At 46.0% G+C, this 22,091-nt stretch overlaps 1 protein-coding gene across 2 annotated transcripts; it reads right to left on the bottom strand.

The window, feature by feature from the left end:
- Nucleotides 1-512: 512 nt before the first annotated feature.
- Nucleotides 513-21,963, bottom strand: CCT7 (chaperonin containing TCP1 subunit 7). Of its 2 annotated transcripts, none has more exons than XM_066267387.1 (12): nucleotides 21,809-21,963; nucleotides 15,608-15,761; nucleotides 14,553-14,659; nucleotides 9,993-10,118; nucleotides 9,261-9,313; nucleotides 8,410-8,581; nucleotides 4,557-4,721; nucleotides 3,594-3,782; nucleotides 2,886-2,983; nucleotides 2,386-2,518; nucleotides 1,708-1,914; nucleotides 513-873 (listed from the first exon to the last, which is right to left on the bottom strand). In XM_066267387.1, the coding sequence occupies exons 2-12, from the start codon at nucleotides 15,633-15,635 to the stop codon at nucleotides 652-654; spliced, it is 1,500 nt and encodes a 499-aa protein (XP_066123484.1). In that variant the 5' UTR covers nucleotides 15,636-15,761; nucleotides 21,809-21,963; the 3' UTR covers nucleotides 513-651. The 2 variants fall into 2 exon arrangements, with proteins under 2 accessions (XP_066123484.1, XP_066123483.1); XM_066267386.1 differs by lacking the exon at nucleotides 21,809-21,963 and adding an exon at nucleotides 21,039-21,203.
- Between the last annotated feature and the right edge of the window lie 128 nt (nucleotides 21,964-22,091).

The following is a 22,091-nucleotide window of genomic DNA, read 5'->3' as shown; positions in this document are numbered from 1 at the left end:
CCCCTTTTCTCTCTCTCTCTCTTCCTCTTTCTGTCTCTTTCTCTCTCTCCTCTCTGAAAAAGAATGGAATAAATAAAGTCTTTTAAAAAAAAGTCACTATGGTTTAAAAAGTAAATGACCTAAAACATTCCTTCAGGAGCCCTCCACCTCAGGACCTTGACTAAGAGACGCCAAAAGACTGAACCAAAAGAATATAGAGGTAGAAGGGGCAGACAAGGTCAGGTTAACACATTTACTCATATCCAGAAAAACTCTGGAAGCAAGGTCCGGCTAGGCCAGGGCTGAGATAAATTCAGAAGAAAAGGAAGCAACTCCACATTTCCCAGCCACTTCTGGGACTAAGATACCAAAGTGAAACTTCGGGACAGGGGCCACTCAGGTGGAGCTCCCTGCAGGCACTCTGCCTTAACAACCAGAGCCACTGAAGACAGCTCAAAGGAAGGAAGACAATTTTTCTAAATCCTGAGCTGTAGTCAACATATTTATAAATAAAACTCCTGCCCCACAATAAATTGCAGTCTTAAAGTTTATTTAAATAACCTGCAGTTAGAACAGAGTGGGCCTATCACCATTCATTCCTTGTAATTAACCAATTCCAGACCGAGATGGGAGTGAGCGCGCCCTGCTGCCAGCCTGCCAGTCACCTGCCTCTCAATGGAGGCGGCTGCGACCACGGCCCCGGCCAGCAGCCGGGGGTGCATCCACTGTGGAACGAGGGTTCTTGATGGTTTCATCTACGGACACAATAAGGCAAGCGGCCTCTGAGGCTGCAGTCAGGGCATTGATCCGCACCATAGCTGGCTCCCATACAAAGGCCTCAAAGTTGTCAGCAATGTCCTCGTTGTTGACGTCTACCCCGTACCACATGCCCCCCTGAAAGATCAGGACAAGAGAGGAGGTAACATGGAACTGCTTTCACATTTTCTACCCACCCTCTGTCCCAGACACTTGGCGTGTTAGCAACCCGGCTCTCTGAACATGTCAGCACTGCTCTGAGGAAAATGGCACCAGTCTGTGGTATCACAACAGGAACCTGGAAGTCCTGCTCCTGACAACCACCCCCTTCAAACCTTGGAGATGGCCCTCTTCCTGGCAAGCTGCTGTTTTGGGGAAACCTCACCTCAGGTCACCTTAAAACTGCATATATCAAACCACATTTCTCAAGAGAACATTGTGCAATCCCTTATCTCACTGTGTTACTTCGCTGCTTCCATTAGTCCTCATTATATGAGGAACTGAAGACACAGGTGAAGTGACTTGTATAACACAAGTCAGAAGCAAGGTCACTCACAGAGTACTACTGTGTCAGAGTGCCCAGCACTTAAACATTTGCTAAATAACAAAGTTCTCAAAGAGGTGACAACTTGGAGGTGATAGCGCCATGGCTGGTCTGAGTGTCAGCCAGGCTCAGGAATGCATCACCAGTGAGTGCTTCCAGGCAGGGGCCACAGGGCTCCTCGAGTTCCTCTTACTGCCCTGTGAGGAGTGATCACACCCTTGGTAGAAGCACTGAAGAAACCCTGGGACCCCCAGTCCTGGCACTGTGGCTTTGCCTCTGCACTCAAAGGGGGCACAATTAGTTGGTACTGAGTTTAGTTCCTGTATCATTACCTGAGCTGAGCACACAGAGTTTCCATGTTCACAGCACACTCAGAATCTAGCCCCATCCCCTCCAACCCCCGGACCCGAAGGAAAGGCAGCACCCACCTGGGCATGCCGAGCCCGCAGCTTGTTGAGGATGTTTGTGGCATCAAAGCCAGCATTGTCACACAGCTGGCGTGGGATAATCTCCAAGGCCTTGGCGTAGGCCCCAATTAACAGCTGCTGTTTTCCAGGAATGGTCCTTGAGTAATCCCGCAGGTACTTGGAGAGCTCCATCTCAATGGCCCCGCCACCAGCCACCACGGAATCGTTCTGTAGGGACCAAACCCATCTCTCAATACAAGCAACCCCCTGGCCCAAGCTCCAGCCACAGAAAAATTGGGCCACTTAGCCAGTAGGTCCCCAACTCATAGAATGGTTCCTCATAGTTTCCCTCATCCCAAGCTCCAGGGAGCCTAAACATGGACCTTGTCTAGCACATCCCAGCTTCAACCTACTGAACTTCATGGTTTCTGCCCATCTTCAAGGTCATCTGTACCTTGAGGACACTGGCACATCCTGGGGATGGCTGACTACCTCAGCTCCACAGTTAGCTCATAAGAACAAGTCTTGGCCGTTAAGGCAGCATGACCTACGTGAGAGACTGAGACTGTTTCTCTATGATTTGTGAGGCAAATCAAGGCCTGAATGCCACTCAAGGAAGGAATCAACACACAAATCCAGAGTCTCGTTAGCTTGGAAGGGAGAAAGGGCTGTGCAGACAGGAAGCCACCAGTCCAGTACCTTGATGGCCCTTCTGACAATCATGATGGCATCGTGCAGGGACCGCTCTGTTTCCTCCATAAACTGCTCAGCGCCCCCGCGGAGGATGATGGTGCAAGTCTTCGCCTTGGGGCAGCCAGTGAAGAAGTTGTACCTACATCCAAGGTCAAATCAAATCTGTGACCTCTTGTTGCCATGCTGCTGTGTTCTGACCTCACCAGTCTTCCCAACACTCAGGAGTTGCTCTTGTTTTTCACTAAGTTTCCCCACCCTTAAACATACTTTCTTAGGAAGGTCTGGGGCTATACCACTGGGACATAAAAGATTGTGGAGTCAAACTTTAGGCCCAGTGTGATCTTCCCTTCCAAAATACCATTATATCTGAGCTGTTTATGCCCCAAGAGGCAAGATTTCAAAAGAGAGTAGCACGTGCTGTATAGCACACTCCAAGAACGGCAGGAAGCCAGATGCAGGCAAGTCTCCTGAGCTCCGCCAAGATGCAGCCCAGGCACGCAGCTCACCTCTCGCCTCCAATCTGGGTTTCTTCGAAGACCTGGCAGTGGCCCAGCACATCTGCTGACAGTGCATTCACACTGGTCTGAATGGAGCCTCCACAGGCCTGAGGAGCAAAGAAGGCAAGAACATCCAGCAGTGAAGGTTCACTGAGGCCAGCAAGCTTCCCGCCACCTAGCCTCAGAGCCTGTTCCCATGCTGGATTCTGCTGGTGACCCAGAGCCCTCTGCACTGGCCAACCCATCCTCACCCTTGGCCTCTAGTTGACTTTTACTCCTCTGAAAGGAGAAAACAAAATAAAACTAAGACATATGAAGGGCAAACCACCTAGTTGAAAAGAGATGGATGGGGACTCTGGTTTACCCAACACCCGTCCCCCAAACCAGCATGCCCTAGGCCCAGCCAATAAGTCAGGATTGGGCGTCTGGTGAGACACTGGCTGGAAGCATCAATACTTGGGTGCATTCAGCTAGTCACAGCATTACTGCTGGGTTTTCTCTAAAATCAGATTTCCTAACTCGTTCTGGTGAGACTAATTTTTGTACCTGAGTACATGCACACTGGGAATGAAGTGCTTCAAGGCAAAAAGGGTTAAGAAGACAGGCCTGGAGTCACATGCCACCCTGACAGTGCACTCCTGTCTGCCAGAGGTAAATAATCCCCCACCCCTGCCAGGGCCACAAAGGCCAAGTAGCAGCCTGTGAAAATTCAGTTACCATCATCGTCCTCTTCAGATCCTCTTCCGGCACTCGGCCAGCACAGAACATGTCCCTGTCAGCAAAGTACTGGGTGGCCACATCCCCAATGGGGAGTTTGGACAAGACGACTTTGGCTCCAGAATGATGGATCTTTTCTAACTTGTCATACAGAATGTTCCACTCCGCATCAACAATTGCCTGATAATCCTGAGGAGACCCAGAAAAGGATGAGGATGCTTAGGAGTGGAGGTCGGCATATATGGCGAGCTAAAATATACCTCCCACGATAAAAGTATGCCAATTTATATGGGAGTCAACAGGGGCAAACAAGAGCCTCTCCTCAGTCCAAATAAACAAGGACCCTGTAAGATAACTGAGGAACCCCCTAAAATTTCCAAACATGAAAGCAGAAAGTAACCCCAGGATTAAAAGCTGGCATTGACAAGGTGTGAAAAAAGGTTTAGTTTGGATTAATTCTAACCGCCTCCAAAGCACTCACCCATGGAACTTCCAACATCAATACCCCTTCCCCAATACCCTTTCTGCATTGGGGAAGAATTTCCTAAGAGTACCTGTTTACAGCTGGGTGACACTGCTACCTCCAGAGATAGCCTTGGTTATATCAATGATGGGAGTATACCTGTCTCTGCAGCATAGGACCCAGTCTCAAATGGGAAGAGCCCACATCTGCCCAAACCAAAGGAATCAAAATACCAGGCTCGCTCGCCATGTAGCTAGAGAGCCCTGGCCAGCCCCTTTCTGGGGCCAGAGGAAAACGTTTCAGTAGGTCCGTCCTATCCAAATCCTTTCAAGTCCAGGTCACTCAGGGAAGAGCAAGGAAAGAAGGGGTTCAGTATTTAGACATCAATATTTAGGGGACAGAGGGATAATGGGACCCACAGAGCTGGACCTGAGACAACCACAAGACTCAAGATTTTGAGAGCTGCCCATTTCCACGCCACTGCCAGGGAGCAGGCATACCTCAACTGTGTGGACTCTGATTTCAGCATTATCCTTCTCAGCTTTCAGTTCCAGCTCAACATTTAAGAGGGCAATCTTTGGATTATGGTACTTTTTGGGTTGCATTTCAAACCCAGCGTAAGAGAAAGTCTTCTTGAATGCAACACCAGCTACCAGCTGGGAGTCCTGTTTAAAAAAAACAAAAATGAACAGTTCAACAGCTCAGTACTGGAATGAAGTGAAATCAAGGCAGTGGTGTGTTGGACTAACGCACATCCATTCCTGTGAACCTAAGAGTTAACCGTGTCATTATTTCACTGTTGTAACAAAACCTTTCTATTATCATAAAAGGGGAAAAATACAAAACATATTCTGGTTATCTCTCTAGTATGAAGGAAAATCATTCAGTTTGCAGAGGCTGGGCATGGTAAAGGCCTGTTTAAGCTGTCTTCTAAGACTGGCCTCCAATGCAGGTGCCAAAGGATACGGCTTTAAGTATTTACCTACAGTGACAGCAAATGAGACAGGCATTTATGAATAAGGCAAAGGCTGTCCAATGCTTTCCCCTCTGATCCCAACTCCTAACCTGAGTCTTCTACTGCATACACCTACACATACTCCTCCCTACCTGCACTGCATATATATACACATACACATATATATGTGTATGTACACACACACACTTTTTCTCTCTCTCTGACATGTTTGCTGCAGCCTTGATGCTTTCTCTTCTCAGATGAAACCAAAAGATCATAAAGGTCAAAAATTTCCTGCACAGTTCTCAGGCTAGTACTGTGGCTTCCCACATCTCAATCCCTTAAAATGTGAACTCCTACCTCTTGCTCAGTAACATAGCTTCCTATGGGCTGGATTTAATAGCAAGGCATAACAGAAAGCATACTGCACATGGGACTAACATTAGCACTATAAGAAGACTTAGGTTCACATCTCAAATCTTTTTTACTAAATGACCTACCTACTCCATAAAAAGGAGTATTAAGTTCAATGACCTGAATGTCCTCTGCCAGTGCTAATCTACAGTCCTGATCTATAATACAGCAGCCTATCAGTGAACAGATTCCTGCAAACTTCAAATCTACAGTCTCCTAAAGGGAGTGAGGCCTTAGCTCAGGGGTCTCAAACTCGCGGCCCGCGGGCTGCATGCGGCCCGCCGAACAATTTTGTGCGGCCCACAGACTAATCCACGAAGTTCAAAATATTTTGGATAAAATTAAGTAAGCCCGTGGATTAGTCTGCGGGCCGCACAAAATTGTTCGGCGGGCCGCAAGTTTGAGACCCCTGCCTGAATCAAGATGACTGAGCAGAAATTAGTCAAATACAAAAAAAAGGAAGAAAGAGGTGTTGCCAAGAGGCAGAGACAGTGTGGTGGAATTGGGGAATAATAAGGCATTTGTAGTCTCTGGAATATAAAGCAGAAATCAGGGACTGGTTTAGGAGAATCTTACTGGCTCAGCTAAGGCCTGGCTCTTCTCCTGTAGTGAATGTAGAAACCCAAAAGGTTTTACACATAAGGTAATAAATTGGGGAACTTCACCCTACCATGGAAAGTAGAATGGATTTAGGGGATACAAGACTAGAGGAAGGGTGGTTACTGTTGTCATGGGAATAGTAAAAGACACAAATTTAAAAAGTCAATAGCCCTGGCTGGATAGCTTAATTAAAGCATCATCCTGATATGCAAAGGTTGTGGGTTTGATCCCCAATCAGGGCACATATAGGAACAGGTTGATGTCTCTCTCTCTTTCAAATTAATTGACAAAAAAAACTAAATAGTAAATTGGTAGTTAAAAATAAGACAACGGTTGACAGGTTGTGAGGAGATGTAAAGGTTTTCAAGGATGACCTGATTTCTGGCTTGCATGATTGAATAACGGCGGTAATACCAACTACGTCAAGGAATACAGGAAATGCAATGGGTTTGGAGGACAAGATAATGGGTTCAGCAGCAGTTATACAGGAGCATGAGGCTCACAGGAGAGAAGGCTGAAGATAAAGGTAAGATCAGTTTAATCTTGAGACTAAGTAAACAATTACTACCATCATTCACTGAATTGTTTATGTGAGGTTTTGTTAGTGTTTACATGCATTTAAGGAATGTGGGAAAGTCTAAGGAAAACATGGGTGTGACTTAAAGCTCCTGGCTTTCTCCCAAAGGTCACATTATTAGTTCTTATGTCTAGTTTAGAGTTTAGTGGATGCCAGTCTAATCTCAAGGGTTTACAGAAGTAGGAAGGCCAAGGAGAAGATGAAATGATTGTTAGCAAAGCCATCAAGCCACAATGAAGAGAATGGGTTGGAAAATGAGCAGTCCTTGCGGCCAACAACAGACATGGCTCAGCTGACTTCCAGAGTCCTCACAGCTTTATGACACAGAGAGACCTTCAGCCCACTGACATGTGCCGTGACAAGAGTGGGAGGAGAACAGAGTGGGAGTGCAATTTGGAAGGGTAAATGTCAAAGATAAAAAGGGAAGGGCCAGGCTATAATATGTCAAGCAGGTCTTGCCCTGCCCAAATCACTTCAGGCTGAAGTCACGAAGGAAGAGTCTAGTAAGAAGTAGGGCAGGCCAGAGACTGGACAAGGTCCAAAGCAGCACGGAGGCACCAGCATCGAAGAATGTTTCCAGACAGATACTACCGTGTTGAGAAAAAATGATCTACAGCTATGCGTGAGATATTGCAGACATGAGCCACGTGTTGCTTATTAAATTTAAATAAATGGAATTAAATATAAAATTCAGTTCCTCAGTTGTATTGGCTGCATTTCATGTGCTCAGTAATCACACCAGGCTAATGGCCATCATACTGGATAGTGCAGATATTTAACCGTATCATCACAGGAGGTTTTAACTGGGCAGCACTGAATTAAGAGCTACAAGTGATATGGATCATATTCTAAAGCAGGGGTAGTCAACCTTTCTATACCTATCGCCCACTTTTGTATCTCTGTTAGTAGTAAAATTTTCTAACCACCCACCGGTTCCATAGTAATGGTGATTTATAAAGTAGGGAAGTAACTGTACTTTATAAAATTTATAAAGCAGAGTTACAGCAAGTTAAAGCATATAATAATAATTACTTACCAAGTACTTTATGTTGGATTTTTGCTAAGTTTAGTAGAATAAGTCTTTATAAAACAACTTACTATAGTTAAACTTATCTTTTTATTTATACTTTGGTTGCTCTGCTACTGCCCACCATGAAAGCTGGAACGCCCACTAGTGGGCAGTAGGGACCAGGTTGACTACCACTGTTTTAAAGTATGTTGTTAAATGAACAAAAACAAGTGACAAAAAACTATGTATTATAAGCAAGCACTTGTGTTTAAGAAAGCAGTATTTACGTATGTTTATAGAAACACAGATTATTCTCAATGGACACACACTTTATAGTGGTCGACTTGGGCAGAAGTGGCATAGGGGACATTTATTTTTTTCCTTTAGGTCCTTTAATACAGTTTGAACTATGTATCATCTACTCAAAATAAATGAATAAAGAAGGGAGTGTGTAATACTTCTGGAGAAGAATGGACTAGAAGTACTCCTCAGATTCATTAATGGAGAGGGTCAGAGATAATTTATCAGAGCTAGCTGTGGTCCCTCCCACATCAACACTGAGATATGAAAAACAGCCACTTCACTTTTCACTCTGCTGACAAGTAAATATAAGTCCAAACAGGTTACTCAATGGACCTACAGTCACAGCCAATCATGGCTGTGTGGAGAATACAGCCCAAGCGTGACTTCCAGTCCTACATGTGTTCCTCTACCCTGTAATGTGTGCTCTCCTCTGATTCCAAGCTGAGAGATCAATGTGAGAGCAGGAGCTTCCTAGAGAAGCTGCAGCAGGCTTACCTCCAGGGCTCCACCTTGTACCTTCTTGATTCCAATCATTTTAAGCTGCAGCAAATCATCAAGCATCATTACCGCATCCACCACCATCTTAGCGAAGAAGGCCTTCTGCTGGGAGATCAGTTTGGAGCTCAGAGCGGTCATGGCACACTTCTCCAGCAACTTCCTCTGCTCCCTGGGACACAAGGGTAGGAGCCTGCATCAGCTCTTAAAAAGCCCCTCTTGTCTGATTCTACTGCAGTGTGGAGGTGATTTCCATTCTAGCTTCTAAATTTAGCCCTCATCAATTTCTTCTGTATCTTTAAGGCATTATTATCAGTGACAGATGTTGACTGCAGTCAATGACCACATATATGACAGCTTTTAAACTGCAGTCTACCAGCCTCTTTTGTGCAGCGTGGACTGGGGCACAGTCAAGGGTCTTCTAGCACAGGGGTCGGGAACCTATGGCTCGAGAGCCAGATGTGGCTCTTTTGATGGCTGCATCTGGCTCACAGACAAATCTTTAATAAAAAAAATAATGTTAAAAATATAAAACTTTCTCATGTATTACAATCCATTCATTTCCTACTGCTCATGTTCATGGTTGCAGGTGGCTGGAGCCAATCACAGCTGTCCTCCGGGACAACACCAAATTTTTATTGGATAATGCTTAACGTACATGGGTCGCTGTATGGCTCTCTTGGAATTACATTTTAAAATATGTGGCATTCATGGCTCTCTTAACCAAAAAGGTTCCCGACCCCTGGTCTAGCAAGCCAAACAGTCCCAGGCACATAATAGGGATTACAACATGCTTCTGCACCCAATTTGGCTACAGGAAGTCAAGCTTCTGACAAAGCCCCACAACTTACACTTTATCTTCCTTCTTCACAGTCACAGCAATCTCTCTGATCTTGCTGACTGCCTGTAAAGAACAGAAGCTGAGTGAGTCTCTCACCCTACCAACTGGTGAAGTGGATCTCAACCTCTCTTACAAGTCTCTCATCTGTTTATTTCAAATCTTAAGCATTTCTACTCTATTGCTGGAGCAACATTTTTAAGTCTTGTAGCTGTCCAGAACAATGTAAATATCTATAGTCTGGGAAACTACCATAATCTGAAATGTAGAACAGGTACAATTGTGAAGAATCATAAGGATACGTCCAGGACTTAGCTCTGGTTATGCAGGTAACACACAATAACAAATGAATAAAAACAAGCTAGGACTCTAGATTAAGCCAAACCTTCTGGCTTATAAAAAACATCTGCAACAATTTCTAGCACTGTATATATTAATTAGATGTACATATATCTCGCTTCTCATATATCTCATTTTAATTTCACCACCCTGAAACAGAGATAATAAAGGGGGAAAGTGAGGCCTAGAGGAACTGATTTGTGACAGGTCACAGAATGAAGGTCAAAAGTCCATAAAAGCAACATCTCAAATAGCTGCAGAATGGCAGAACTGAGGTTCCTAGGGAGAATTCAGAAAATATCCAAGGAACTCTGCCCAGTCTTTCTACAACTCAGTAACGGTTATCATCCTAATAGAAATATGAAAGTGCCCAGGCACAAGGCCAACTGAGCCAAGATTCCCATACCAACTGGGTGGCGGTGCGGAAAGCTCGGATGATGATCTGTGGGTGCAAACCTTCTTCCACATAGGGTTTCACCTGCTTCAGAAACTCCGCAGCCAGCAGGGTCACTGAGGTGGTGCCATCACCAACCTGGAAGAGAATGACAGGAAATTCATGTTTTCTCCTGATCAGGGATAAAGCCCCAAAACTCCATTTTCCAGCAACCTACCCCTTTAAACATGGCACTTTTAAAATGAGTGTGAAGTTTTAGGCCCTGGCCGGTTGGCTCAGCGGTAGAGCGTCGGCCTAGCGTGCGGAGGACCCAGGTTCGATTCCCGGCCAGGGCACACAGGAGAAGCGCCCATTTGCTTCTCCACCCCTCCGCCGCGCCTTCCTCTCTGTCTATCTCTTCCCCTCCCGCAGCCAAGGCTCCGCTGGAGCAAAGATGGCCCGGGTGCTGGGGATGGCTCTGTGGCCTCTGCCCCAGGCGCTAGAGTGGCTCTGGTCGCAACATGACGATGCCCAGGATGGGCAGAGCATCGCCCCCTGGTGGGCAGAGCGTCGCCCCATGGTGGGCGTGCCGGGTGGATCCCGGTCGGGCACATGCGGGAGTCTGTCTGACTATCTCTCCCTGTTTCCAGCTTCAGAAAAATGCAAAAAAAAAAAAAAAAAAAAGGAAGTAAAATGAGTGTGAAGTTTTAATATGAAAGCATAGGTGTTTGCAACAAGTGGAAGGAAGGAAGGTGATAGCAGTCAGGTATCCATTCCATCAAATAGTGCTGAGATACAAAATTAATTCCCCAGCCAGGCCCATTCTGCAAAGAAGCCTGATTTGGACAATTAAATTTTGTTGGGATATGAAACCATATATGCAAACTTATCTATTACATAAAAGGCACTATAATGAATAAGATAGTCCCAGTCATGTTTATAATACAATGTCACAAATAACCATGTGATACCTCAGAAAATTTAAGAATAGAATTACCATATTCCTTTACCGGTATCTACCCAAAAAAACTCAAAAACACTGGTATGCAAAGACACATGCACCCACATGTTCATAACAGCATTAGTCATGGTGGCTAAGACATGGAAACAACCAAAGTGACCGTCAACAGAGGATTGGATACATAAGATGTGGTAAATATATACAACAAAATACTACTCAGCCATAAGAAACGATGATATAATGCCATTTTCAACAACATGGATGGACCTTGAGAACATACTAACTGAAACAAGTAAATCATAAAAGCTAAGAACTGTGATTTCACACATATAGGTGTGTGATAAAACTGAGACTCGCAGACATAGATAAAAGTGAAGTGGTTACTAGGGGAAGAATGGTGGGGGGAGGAGAGTAAAGAGAGATAAATATATGGTGACAGAAAATGATCTGACTTTGGGTGATGGGTACACAACACAATCAAACAGCTCAAATGCTATAGAGATGTTTACCTGAAAATCATGTACTCTTAGAGATCAATGTCACCCCATAAATAAAAAACAAATAACCATGGTAATAAGAGGCATGAGATAAATATTCTTTAAGGAGTACAAAGCCCTCAGGAGTTTACAAGAACTTTTTTTTTTGACAGAGACAGTCACAGAGAGGGATAGATGGGGACAGACAGAAAGGAAGGTAGAGATGAGAAGTATCAATTCTTCATTGCAGCATCTTAGTTGTTCGTTGACTGCTTGCTCATTGATTGCTTTCTCATATGTGCCTTGACCGGGGGTAGGGGGGCCCTACAGCAGACCAAGTGACCCCTTGCTCAAGCTAGAGACCTTGGGCTCAAGCCAGCGATTTTGGGGTCTAGAACCTGGGTCCTCCACGTGCCAGTCCAACACTCTATCCACTGCGCCACCGCCTGGTCAGGCAAAAAATATTTTCCAGTCAAGTCCCACTAAAACAAACCTCCCAGGACCAGGCAAAGTCCTTTATATGTTAATCACTATTTGGAATAAGCACGTTACTAGTCTGCTCATCTTTCTTTCTCCTTTTGTGACAGAGACAGAGAGAGGGACAGATAGAAAAAATGGGAGAAAGATGAGAAGCATCAATTCTTCATTGAGGCACCTTAGCTGTTCATTGATTGCTTTCTCATATGTGCCTCGACCACAGGGCTACAGCAGACCAAATGACCCCTTGCTCAAGCCAGCGACTTTGGGTCCAAGCTAGTGAGCTTTGCTCAAACCAGATGAGCCCACACTCAAGCTGGTAACCTCATGGTTTCGAACCTGGGTCCTCGGCATCCCAGTCCGACACTCTATCCAATGCACCACTGCTTGGTCAGGCTGTTCATCTTTCTTACATGGCAATTTTTTTTTTTTCTGTGTTTTTCTGAAGCCGGAAACGGGGAGAGACAGTCAGACAGACTCCCGCATGCGCCCGACCGGGATCCACCTGGCACGCCCACCAGGGGGTGACACTCTGCCCACCAGGGGGCGATGCTCTGCCCCTCCGGGGCATCGCTGTGTTGCGACCAGAGCCACTCTAGCGCCTGGGGCAAAGGCCGAGGAGCCATCCCCAGCGCCTGGGCCATCTTTGCTCCAGTGGAGCCTCAGCTGCGGGAGGGGAAGAGAGAGACAGAGAGGAAGGAGAGGGGGAGGGGTGGAGAAGCAGATGGGCGCTTCTCCTGTGTGCCTTGGCCAGGAATCGAACCCGGGACTTCTGCACGCCAGGCCGACGCTCTACCACTGAGCCAACCGGCCAGGGCCGACTCTTCTCACTTTAATTTTAGAACAGCTATTCTGTTTTATAGGGTATAGGGTCCTAATAAACTTTTCCATATAACTTCAGGGCACATCTGTAATTTTCTAAAATACAAACCTGTCTCTCTCTACATTTACTATAAAGATTCCAACATTAGAAATAATTTCTGTTAAAACAATCAATTTTGGCCCTGGCCAGTTGGCTCAGCGGTAGAGCGTCGGCCTGGCGTGCGGGGAACCCGGGTTCGATTCCCGGCCAGGGCACACAGGAGAAGCACCCATTTGCTTCTCCACCCCCACCCCCTCTTTCTTCTCTGTCTCTCTCTTCCCCTCCCGCAGCCGAGGTTCCATTGGAGCAAGGATGGCCCGGGCGCTGGGGATGGCTCCTTGGCCTCTGCCCCAGGCGCTAGAGTGGCTCTGGTCTCGGCAGAGCGACGCCCCGGAGGGGCAGAGTATCGCCCCCTGGTGGGCAAAGCGTTGCCCCTGGTGAGCGTGCCGGGTGGATCCCTGTCGGGCGCATGCGGGAGTCTGTCTGACTGTCTTTCCCCATTTTCAGCTTCAGAAAAAAAAACCCAAAAAAACCCAAAAAAACAATTTTGTTATGTAAATTTTACTATCATTAAAAAAGGCGGGGTTTGGGGATGGGGGACTGGAAATCTTAAAGAGTTTCCAGCCCCGCCTGACCAAGTGGTGGTGCAGTGGATAGAGCATTGGACTGGGATGCGGAGGACCCAGGTTTGAGACCCCGAGGTCACTAGCTTGAGCGTAGGCTCATCTGGTTTAAGCAAAGCTCACCAGCTTGGACCCAATGTCGCTGGCTTGAGCAAGGGGTTACTCTGTCTGCTGAAGACCCACGGTTAAGGCACATATGAGAAAGCAATCAATGAACAACTAAGGTGTCCCAACGAAAAAGTAATGATTGATGCTTCTCATCTCTCTCCATTCCTGTCTGTCTGTCTGTCCCTATCTGTCCCTCTTTCTGACTCTGTCTCTATAAAAAATAAGGAAAAAAAAAAATTTCCAGCCCCATCTTATAAGCTTAAATTATTTACCTAAGAACTCATATGAATGACAGCACCCAGTCCTAAGATCTCTGCTACAAGTGGTGGAACGGTACAAATTTTAAGTACAGTGTGTCCATAAAGTCATGGTGCACTTCTGATCGGTCATAGGAAAGCAACAAAAGATGATAGAAATGTGAAATCTGCACCAGATAAAAGGAAAACCCAGTTTCTGTAGGATGATGTGGCAGCATTTGTGCATGCGCAGATGATGACGTAACACCGTGTATACAGCGGAGCAGCCCACGGCCATGCCAGTCGAGATGTGGATGATACAGAGGAAAGTTCAGTGTGTTCTGTGGCTCGCTAAATTCGAATCTGTGACCAAAGTGCAACGTGAATATAGGTGCGTTTATAATGAAGCGCCACCACATAGGAATAACATTACTCAGTGGGATAAGCAGTTGAAGGAAATTGGCAGTTTGGTGGAGAAACCCCGTTCTGGTAGGCCATCAGTCAGTGACGAGTCTGTAGAGGCTATACAGGATAGCTACCTAAAGAGCCCTAAAAAATATATGCGTGAGCCCACATTGAACTGCACTGAATAGGTATGAAACTGGGAGAGTTTTCTTTTTATTTGGTGCAGATTTCACATTTCTATTGTCTTTTGTTGCTTTCCTGTGACCGGTCAAAAGTGCACCATGACTTTACGGACACACTGTAGTATTACTTAAACAAGCATGTATTATATACTTCTGAAATGATAGTTTTAGATATATAATCAAAGGCTTTTAAGAAGAGAATGAAGCAGCAAGCAGGCATGTGCTTAAACCTCCATTTGAACACATCTGCTTGATTTTCTTACCTCAGCATCTTGGGATTTGGCAATGTCCACTAAAGTCTTTGCTGCAGGATGGATAACATCAAGGAGTTTCAGAATGGTGGCCCCATCATTAGAAATTGTGGCTTTCCCTTAAAAGGCGAAAATACAAAGTAAAAACATAAAGACTTGAAGCTAATGCACCCTTTACTGGGATGGGGCAGAGGGGATCATAGCAGGAATAAACTGATCTTTTTATAGAGGGTACACAAAAGGTCTCCTAAAATCATAAGCTTCTGAGGATTGAGTTTTTACTTTTCTCTGAGCAGCATTTAGCACACTGCAACTGAATATAGAAAATGTTTTAGCCTGACCAGGCGGTGGCGCAGTGGATAGAGCGTCGGACTGGGATGCGGAAGTACCCAGGTTCGAGACTCCGAGGTCACGCGCGGGCTCATCTGGCTTGAGCAAAGAGCTCGCCAGCTTGGACCCAAGGTCGCTGGCTCCAGCAAGGGGTTACTCGGTCTGCTGAAGGCCCACGGTCAAGGCACATGTGAGAAAGCAATCAATGAACAACTAAGAAGTCGCAACGAGCAACGAGAAACTGATGATTGATGCTTCTCATCTCTCTCTGTTCCTGTCTGTCTGTCCCTGTCTATCTCTGCCTCTGTTAAAAAAAAAAAAAAAAAAGAAAAGAAAATGTTTTAAAAACAACTCAGAATAAACATTTAGAAATTCTTAACATAGTTAATATCCTAGTATCTCACATGTCAATTAATACACTAAAACATAAAAGGAAACTTGCTCTTTGTCTCGGCAACATGATACAATGGAAGTGATCACAGGAAATGTCAGATGGTTCTATTTCATGTTTCTAGGCTGTATCTCCTATAAGGCAACAGTTCCTGAGACCAGTTTCTTCCCTGTATTCCCACAGGGCTCAGCTTTCCGAACCACATATGAAATGGAGCCACTTATAGCGAGCAATCCCTTAGAGATCTGAAAAGCAAGGAGTTTTCTGATGCCAACCTCTGCCAACTCCAATACATCCCAGAAGCCTTCTGTCCTGCACACTGGCCTAAGGAACCCTGCAGACTTACCTCGGCCATCTACAATGAGCTTGTCCATGCCACGGGGGCCAAGGGTAGTTCTTACAGCTTCAGCAATCACCTGGCAGGCACTGATGTTACTTACAAGCTGGGGGATGCCCTGGGAGCTATCAGTCCCCTCTTTCAACAGGATAACTGGTGTGGGCTAGAAAAGAAAGAACAATCAACTGCTTTAAAAAATCACCTATTACAATGAGACTCAAGAACGGAAGGGCAAGGAAAAATACTCCCATCTTTCCATAACATAAATATCTGCAAGTCTTTTTAAATCACATTCCCCCACTGTCCACCATATCCATTCCTTAAACAGCCTCTGTCTCCAACACATTGCTAAAACCACAACATATCTGGCCTGACCTGTGGTGGCACAGTGGATAAAGCGTCGACCTGGAAATGCTGAGGTCGCCGGTTCGAACCCTGGGCTTGCCTGGTCAAGGCACATATGGGAGTTGATGCTTCCAGCTCCTCCCCCACTTCTATCTCTGTCTCTCCCTCTCCTCTCTAAAATGAATAAAAAAAAAAACAAAAAAAAAAAACCCACAGCATATCTGGTAGATATGCTAGAAAATGGTTTAAGAAGCAATGATTTTGTTTAAAAGAACAAATTAAATAGTAATATGTTCTCCAGTGCCCAGCTGAATGAGCATAGCCTTTTCAACTTCTGACCCCATTCCGTGTTGAAAAATTAGGTCACAGCACAGGAGGAAGCAGCAGGCCATGTTCCGTGTTCACCCTCCAGCAAAACATCCACTTATTAACATTACAGCTTAATCCTACAGAAGTAGATGGGGCACTGATGCAAAACCCAAGGTGTCATAGCTTCAGGTGTTGTCCTGGAGATGCCCAAGCAGGCAGCTGTACCAATATTTAGCTGGCGTGTAGGGAAGTACTGTAGTTAGGCAAAGAAGCAAACAGTACGTTTGTTCTGCCTCACAAAATGACAACAAATCTAATCCACACAGCAATTTTTCCATTTCTCATACTGGCTCCATAAAGCTTCCTGTGACTCATCCCCAATCAGATATCCCAAAGTTTTTCTTTCTATTTGCAACGGCCTCCAAAACAGTCACTATCCCTATAGAGGTTTTTTGTGGGGTTTTTTTCAGGGACAGAGAGAGAGTCAGAGAGAAGGATAAATAAGGACAGACACACAGGAATGGAGAGAGATGAGAAGCATCAATCATCAGTTTTTCATTGCGACACCTTAGTTGTTCATTGATTGCTTTCTCATTTGTGCCTTGACTGTGGGCCTTCAGCAGATGGAGTAACCCCTTGCTCGAGCCAGCAACCTTGGGTCGAAGCTGGTGAGCTTTTTTTTTTTTTTTTTGCCCAAGCCAGATTAGCCCACGCTCAAGCTGGTGACCTCAAGGTCTCGAACCTGGGTCCTCCGCATCCCAGTCCAATGCTCTATCCACTGCGCCACGGCCTGGTCAGGCCCCTATAGAGGTTTAACTTGCAGACCTGCTTCAGGAACTATGTAAGACAGGAAGGGGTACTTTCTTATTTTAAAGGGCCTGCTTAAATACCTTTGCTCCAATGTTCTCTGCCTCTGCATTCAAGCTTTAACCTTCAGAGATGAGCTCATAGACTCAGTCTTCCCAGTGACTGTGACTGTGTGTTTGAACGAAATAATATACGTGCTACCTGACCTGTGGTGGCGCAGTGGATAAAGTGGCGACCTGGAATGCTGAGGTTGCTGGTTTAGATGAAGTCTTCATTTTAAAGCAAAAACCGGTCTGACCAGATGGTGGCGCAGTGGATAGAGCGTCAGACTGGGACGCTGAGGACCCAGGTTCGAGACCCCAAGGTCGCCAGCTTGAGCGTGGGCTCATCTGGTTTGAGCAAGGCTCACCAGCTTGAGCCCAGGGTCGCTGGCTCGAGCAAGGGGTTACTTGGTCTGCTGTAGCCCTATGGTCAAGGCACATATGAGAAATCAATCAATGAATAACTAAGGAGCTGCAACAAAGAGTTGATGTTTCTCATCTCTCTCACTTCCTGTCTGTCCCTCTATCTGACTCTCTCTGTCTCTGCCAAAAAAAAAAAAATAAAATAAAAATAAAGTAAAAACCAACTTGAGTCTTAAATTCCTTCCTATTGCCTTCAACAGATTCTTCTATCCCTCCAAAGGGCTAACTTATCCAACACTTTTGTGGACCTTTCTTACCTCCACCTTCAAATTGTACATCTACAAGAGCCACTTGCCACTTCTCTCAACACCACTTTCTTACCACCAGGCCAGCAATTCTTCACAGCCCCCATCTCCTAGGGAGTTCCCAACAGCAGCTAACAGGGGCATCCTGAACATGGGATCCCATAACGCTGTCTTCACTTCCTCCTGTGCACAGCTTTTATACTGCCATTCTTTCTTTTTTATTTCACTTTTTTAAAAGATTTTTATTTTTATTTTTGTAGATTTTTAAGGATTTATTGATTTTAGAGAAGGGGGAAAGGGGGAGAACGGAAGGGAGGGAAGAAAGGAGGGGGAGAGGAGGAGAAGAAAGCAAGGAGGGGGTAGCAGGGAAACATTAACTCATAGGTGCTTTTCACATATGCCTTGACTGGGCAAGCCTGGGTTTTGAACCTATGACCTCAGCATTCCAGGTCAACATTTTATCTACTGCACCACCCTGCTTCAGGAACTATGTAAGACAGGAAGGGGTACTTTCTTATTTTAAAGGGCCTGCTTAAATACCTTTGCTCCAATGTTCTCTGCCTCTGCATTCAAGCTTTAACCTTCAGAGATGAGCTCATAAACTAGACTCAGTCTTCCCAGTGACCCACCCACAGGTGGGGTCTTCCCTACCACCCACAGGTGAGGCTGCTATCCTTTCTTAAAGGATGAACTTCCCAAAGGTAAGGACTATAACAATCTCAATTTGTAAAGTGCCTAGATTTGGCCACTTATGAAGTAATTAATATTCAGCAACTTTTAATGCTGAAAATTGAACTGTTAAATATATGTACCTGAAAGTGCTTGATATAAGCAATGAAGAGAGCACTGGCTTATTTTTAGAAAAGGATTGCTAATATGGTAACACTGCATTCACTGAGAATGAAGTACAAAGCAAGAAGGGCTGGGAAGCAGCTGACCATGCTGTTCCCAAGTTCCCCATGCTTTGCAGGCCCCCGGGAAATGGCAGGTAAAGAGCCTATGGGGAGGGAAAGGTAGCGGAGTTAGACTGAGCTAAGCCAGGTCAAGCAGGATGAGTCCTCTTCTATCAATTGCCCAGGGGTAGGCACTGCTATGGAAAGCCCAACTTCTGTCCCCAAATTACTTTTTAATTTCACTCATCTTTGCGCAATTAGAGAAACAATTGCAGAATCCAGTCATCTGCCAAAAGTATCACGGAAGGTTTGGAAACTGCAGCTTAATGATGTTCCTGAAGCATTATTAAGCATTAAGTTCTACAAAACCACAACAGGTATTTATATTTCAAGGTTTACAATGCTCAACACCAAAGGCAAAGACATACATTCTGTACAAACTGTGCCAAAGTCACAAGGCTGAGATTTCAGGGGACCCTTTTACCTCTCTTCCAATCACAGAAGGTTTCTGGACTATAAAGGACTAATTCTGTGACAGCAAGGAAGATTCTTGGTGATAGAAATTTCACATTCACATAGACAATACAGCAGGGAACCAGAGCCGGGCTCAGTTCAGGAAAAAACTGTGGCGGTCTGGAGCACCTTAGTGAAGGGTTTTATAGCCAGACAGAACTTTGGTTCTGATCTCAGTTCTGTGAAAGGCAACCAAAACTCTCATGGTTGCCTTTGCTTGAGGATGGATTATGGGGAGGAAAGAAAACAAGCCACTACCTAGCGAAATAGCCAGCATTTGCTGAGTGCTTACTACATGCTGGACACTTTGTATGTATCAGTTAATTTAACCCCCTATAACGGACTAAGGACCATAAATTTAATAACATGCTCAAAGTCACACACCTAGTAAGTGGCAGAGCTGAATTATAAAACTAGGCATTCAGCATGGCTCCAGAGCCCTTACTCTCTCATTGTCCTACTAGGTTGCCTCTGCACAGAAGATAAAGATGACTTTAGGAATAAGTAATGCTGAAGATGGACTGAAAAATGGCAGTTACTGGAGGTATGAAGGGGACAAGACACACAGATTAATGCCAGGCTCCTTCTACTTTGGATACAAGGTGGATTCACAGGACATCAGGTAGTAGAATGATTACTTCATATGTGTCAGTTTGATATCTACCAAGACAGGGAGAAACTGCAGGAAGCACAAAAAAAAAACAAACCCGGAGCACTGATTCAGATAGGCCAAAATGAATGTGTACAGACAAGTGCACGGAAAGCAGTATCTCAGTCAGGGTTTTCCCTTAAACATCTCCCTCCTTAGTGCCAGGTGAGTAATGGAAATATCAAGAGGAACATTTTGTAACTAGGACTGTTTAACTCCTATGCTGTACACCTGAAACTAATACAAAATAACATTGAATATCAACTGTAATTGGAAAATAAAAGAAAATATACACCCTCACCCAAAGCAAAAACAGAAACACACAGCCTTTTAAAAGCTGGACCTGTTCAACAGCAATTCAAGAGCTACCACCGAGGCTTGGGACCCATGAAAGGTACCTGCAGCAATGAGATGGAGAAAAAAGGAATGCGCTGTGGAAGTGGGGTGGAGGGGGCCTACTGGGAGCCTCCAGGCTTCACTCACTCCCTCCCTCCCCCCATCTAAGAATATGAAACAGTTAGGTGGCCAAATAGAAAGCCTGGTCTAATGTCAGATCCGGAGGGCCACCTCTAATGCAATATCTCCTCCTGCCCTGCCCATTCTCCTAGCTGAGGAGTTACACCCCAACAACCAGCGGGGAATGGTACATTCCGTAGGCACTAAACGTATTTATTTAATGAGTGAATGAATGAAACATGAGCAGAGAGGTCTGTTTCCATACATTCAACAACAGGCGGGTGGGGTACATCAACAGACCAAAATTGAGACTTTGAGCTCTATCTATTCTAGGAAGCACACTTTTTTACACCCGCATTTCCCAGGGCAGCCAAGACTTCCTAAGTCTGGCCACCGATTGCTTATGCACGCACAACCCGCACTAGTGTAACAGAGATCACGATTGTGGGGGGATCCAAAAACCGGGTCCCCGACGCGGGTCCGCTACCCCGAAGCACCCTGGGACTTGTAGTCCCCAGCCCGCCGGACTAGAGCCTCCACTGAAGTCCCACGGACTTCAGTCAAGGGCCCCTGCTCCGCGCCTGGGCCGAGCCAGGCCACCGCGGACCAGGGTCGCCCACAGACAGAGTATCAGAGCGATGACAGAAATAGTAAGCAGTGGAGGGCCCTATGGGACGGGTCCAGGACAGGCGTCGCCGCCACGGGCCAGATGGCAGCGGATGACGGCGGATAGCGAAGGATGTGCGAAACGCCACTCACCATCATCTTGGAAGCTTTTTCAGCGGCTCGCTACTCCTCTTCCTAGCTCCGCGTCCGGGCCGCCCAACAACCCCACAATTCCCCGCGCCAAAAAAGTCCCCAGAACGTTCGACCAGCCGCTGGATTGGAGAGGAAGGGGACGAACCACTTCCGCCCCTCTATAGTTCGCCACCAGAGAGTAGGTGTGGCTAAAAGGGCCAGAGGCGGAGCCTCGGAAGGCGCTTTGGGGAGAAGCGTTTGCTATCGTAGATTCGCCAAATTTTAGTCGTGTTCGGTTTTTTTTTCTCTGAGCTTGAAGGATCTTTGCTCGGACCATAATACCTACTATCCCTAATTGCATAACCCCTCTCCACGTCCCGGACGCCAGACGAAGGAACGAAATAAATGCAAACATTTATTGAACGCTGACTGTGGGGTAAAGTTTATGCTAAGTAAGCTCAAAACATCAGTGATCTCATTCAATGCCCAACCCTATCACGTTAGTACTGTTTCGTACCCATTTTATAGATGAGGAAACGGAGGCTGAGAGTTTAGGAAAGGTAGCCAAAGCCACAGTTGCACAGTAAGTGGTAGAAAAGCTGGCGTGGGTACCTAGCGCCAATCAATGCCCGCTTTCTGGCTCTGCACTGGTCAGGGCCTCCTCAAGGGTGGGCTACATCTGGACGCGTCTTCAGCTCTACCATTGGGACCGCGCAAGCACTGGCGAAACTGGGCAGAGGACGAGCACAACGGGTGGGTCTCCGGAGATCCCCTGGGTGCTAAACGAATACCTTTCCAAGGAGGGGTCGTGGAGGAGGAAAGCTCAGCTGGGATAAGGCAAATCATAATCGTGCCAAGACCACAAGAAGTGATAACCAAGACTTTCGGTGGCTGAAGCGAGTTCTTCCAGGAGCCCACCTACAATTTCCAGTCTTCCTCCGACAGCCCAACCATCCGCGAGGTCCTGGGAATCCAATCCAAACTAAGAAGTGCTGGGGCGTGGCTGGGCAGTTATTGTTAAGAGTTTAGACCAATCAACCCTCGGCTCCACTTCTCTTGACCAATAGGAAGTGG

This window comes from Saccopteryx bilineata, chromosome 3, assembly GCF_036850765.1.
Source record: "Saccopteryx bilineata isolate mSacBil1 chromosome 3, mSacBil1_pri_phased_curated, whole genome shotgun sequence".
NCBI lineage: Eukaryota > Metazoa > Chordata > Mammalia > Chiroptera > Emballonuridae > Saccopteryx > Saccopteryx bilineata.
Note: the sequence above shows the minus strand (reverse complement) of the source record. Positions and strands in the feature narration are given on the sequence as shown.

Coding starts and splice junctions, on each gene's coding strand:
- CCT7 (XM_066267386.1), bottom strand. Junction 2,519..2,885: donor ACCCAGATTGGAGGCGAGAG/GTGAGCTGCGTG, acceptor CCTTGGATGTAG/GTACAACTTCTTCACTGGCT. Junction 874..1,707: donor TGCGGGCTCGGCATGCCCAG/GTGGGTGCTGCC, acceptor CTGATCTTTCAG/GGGGGCATGTGGTACGGGGT.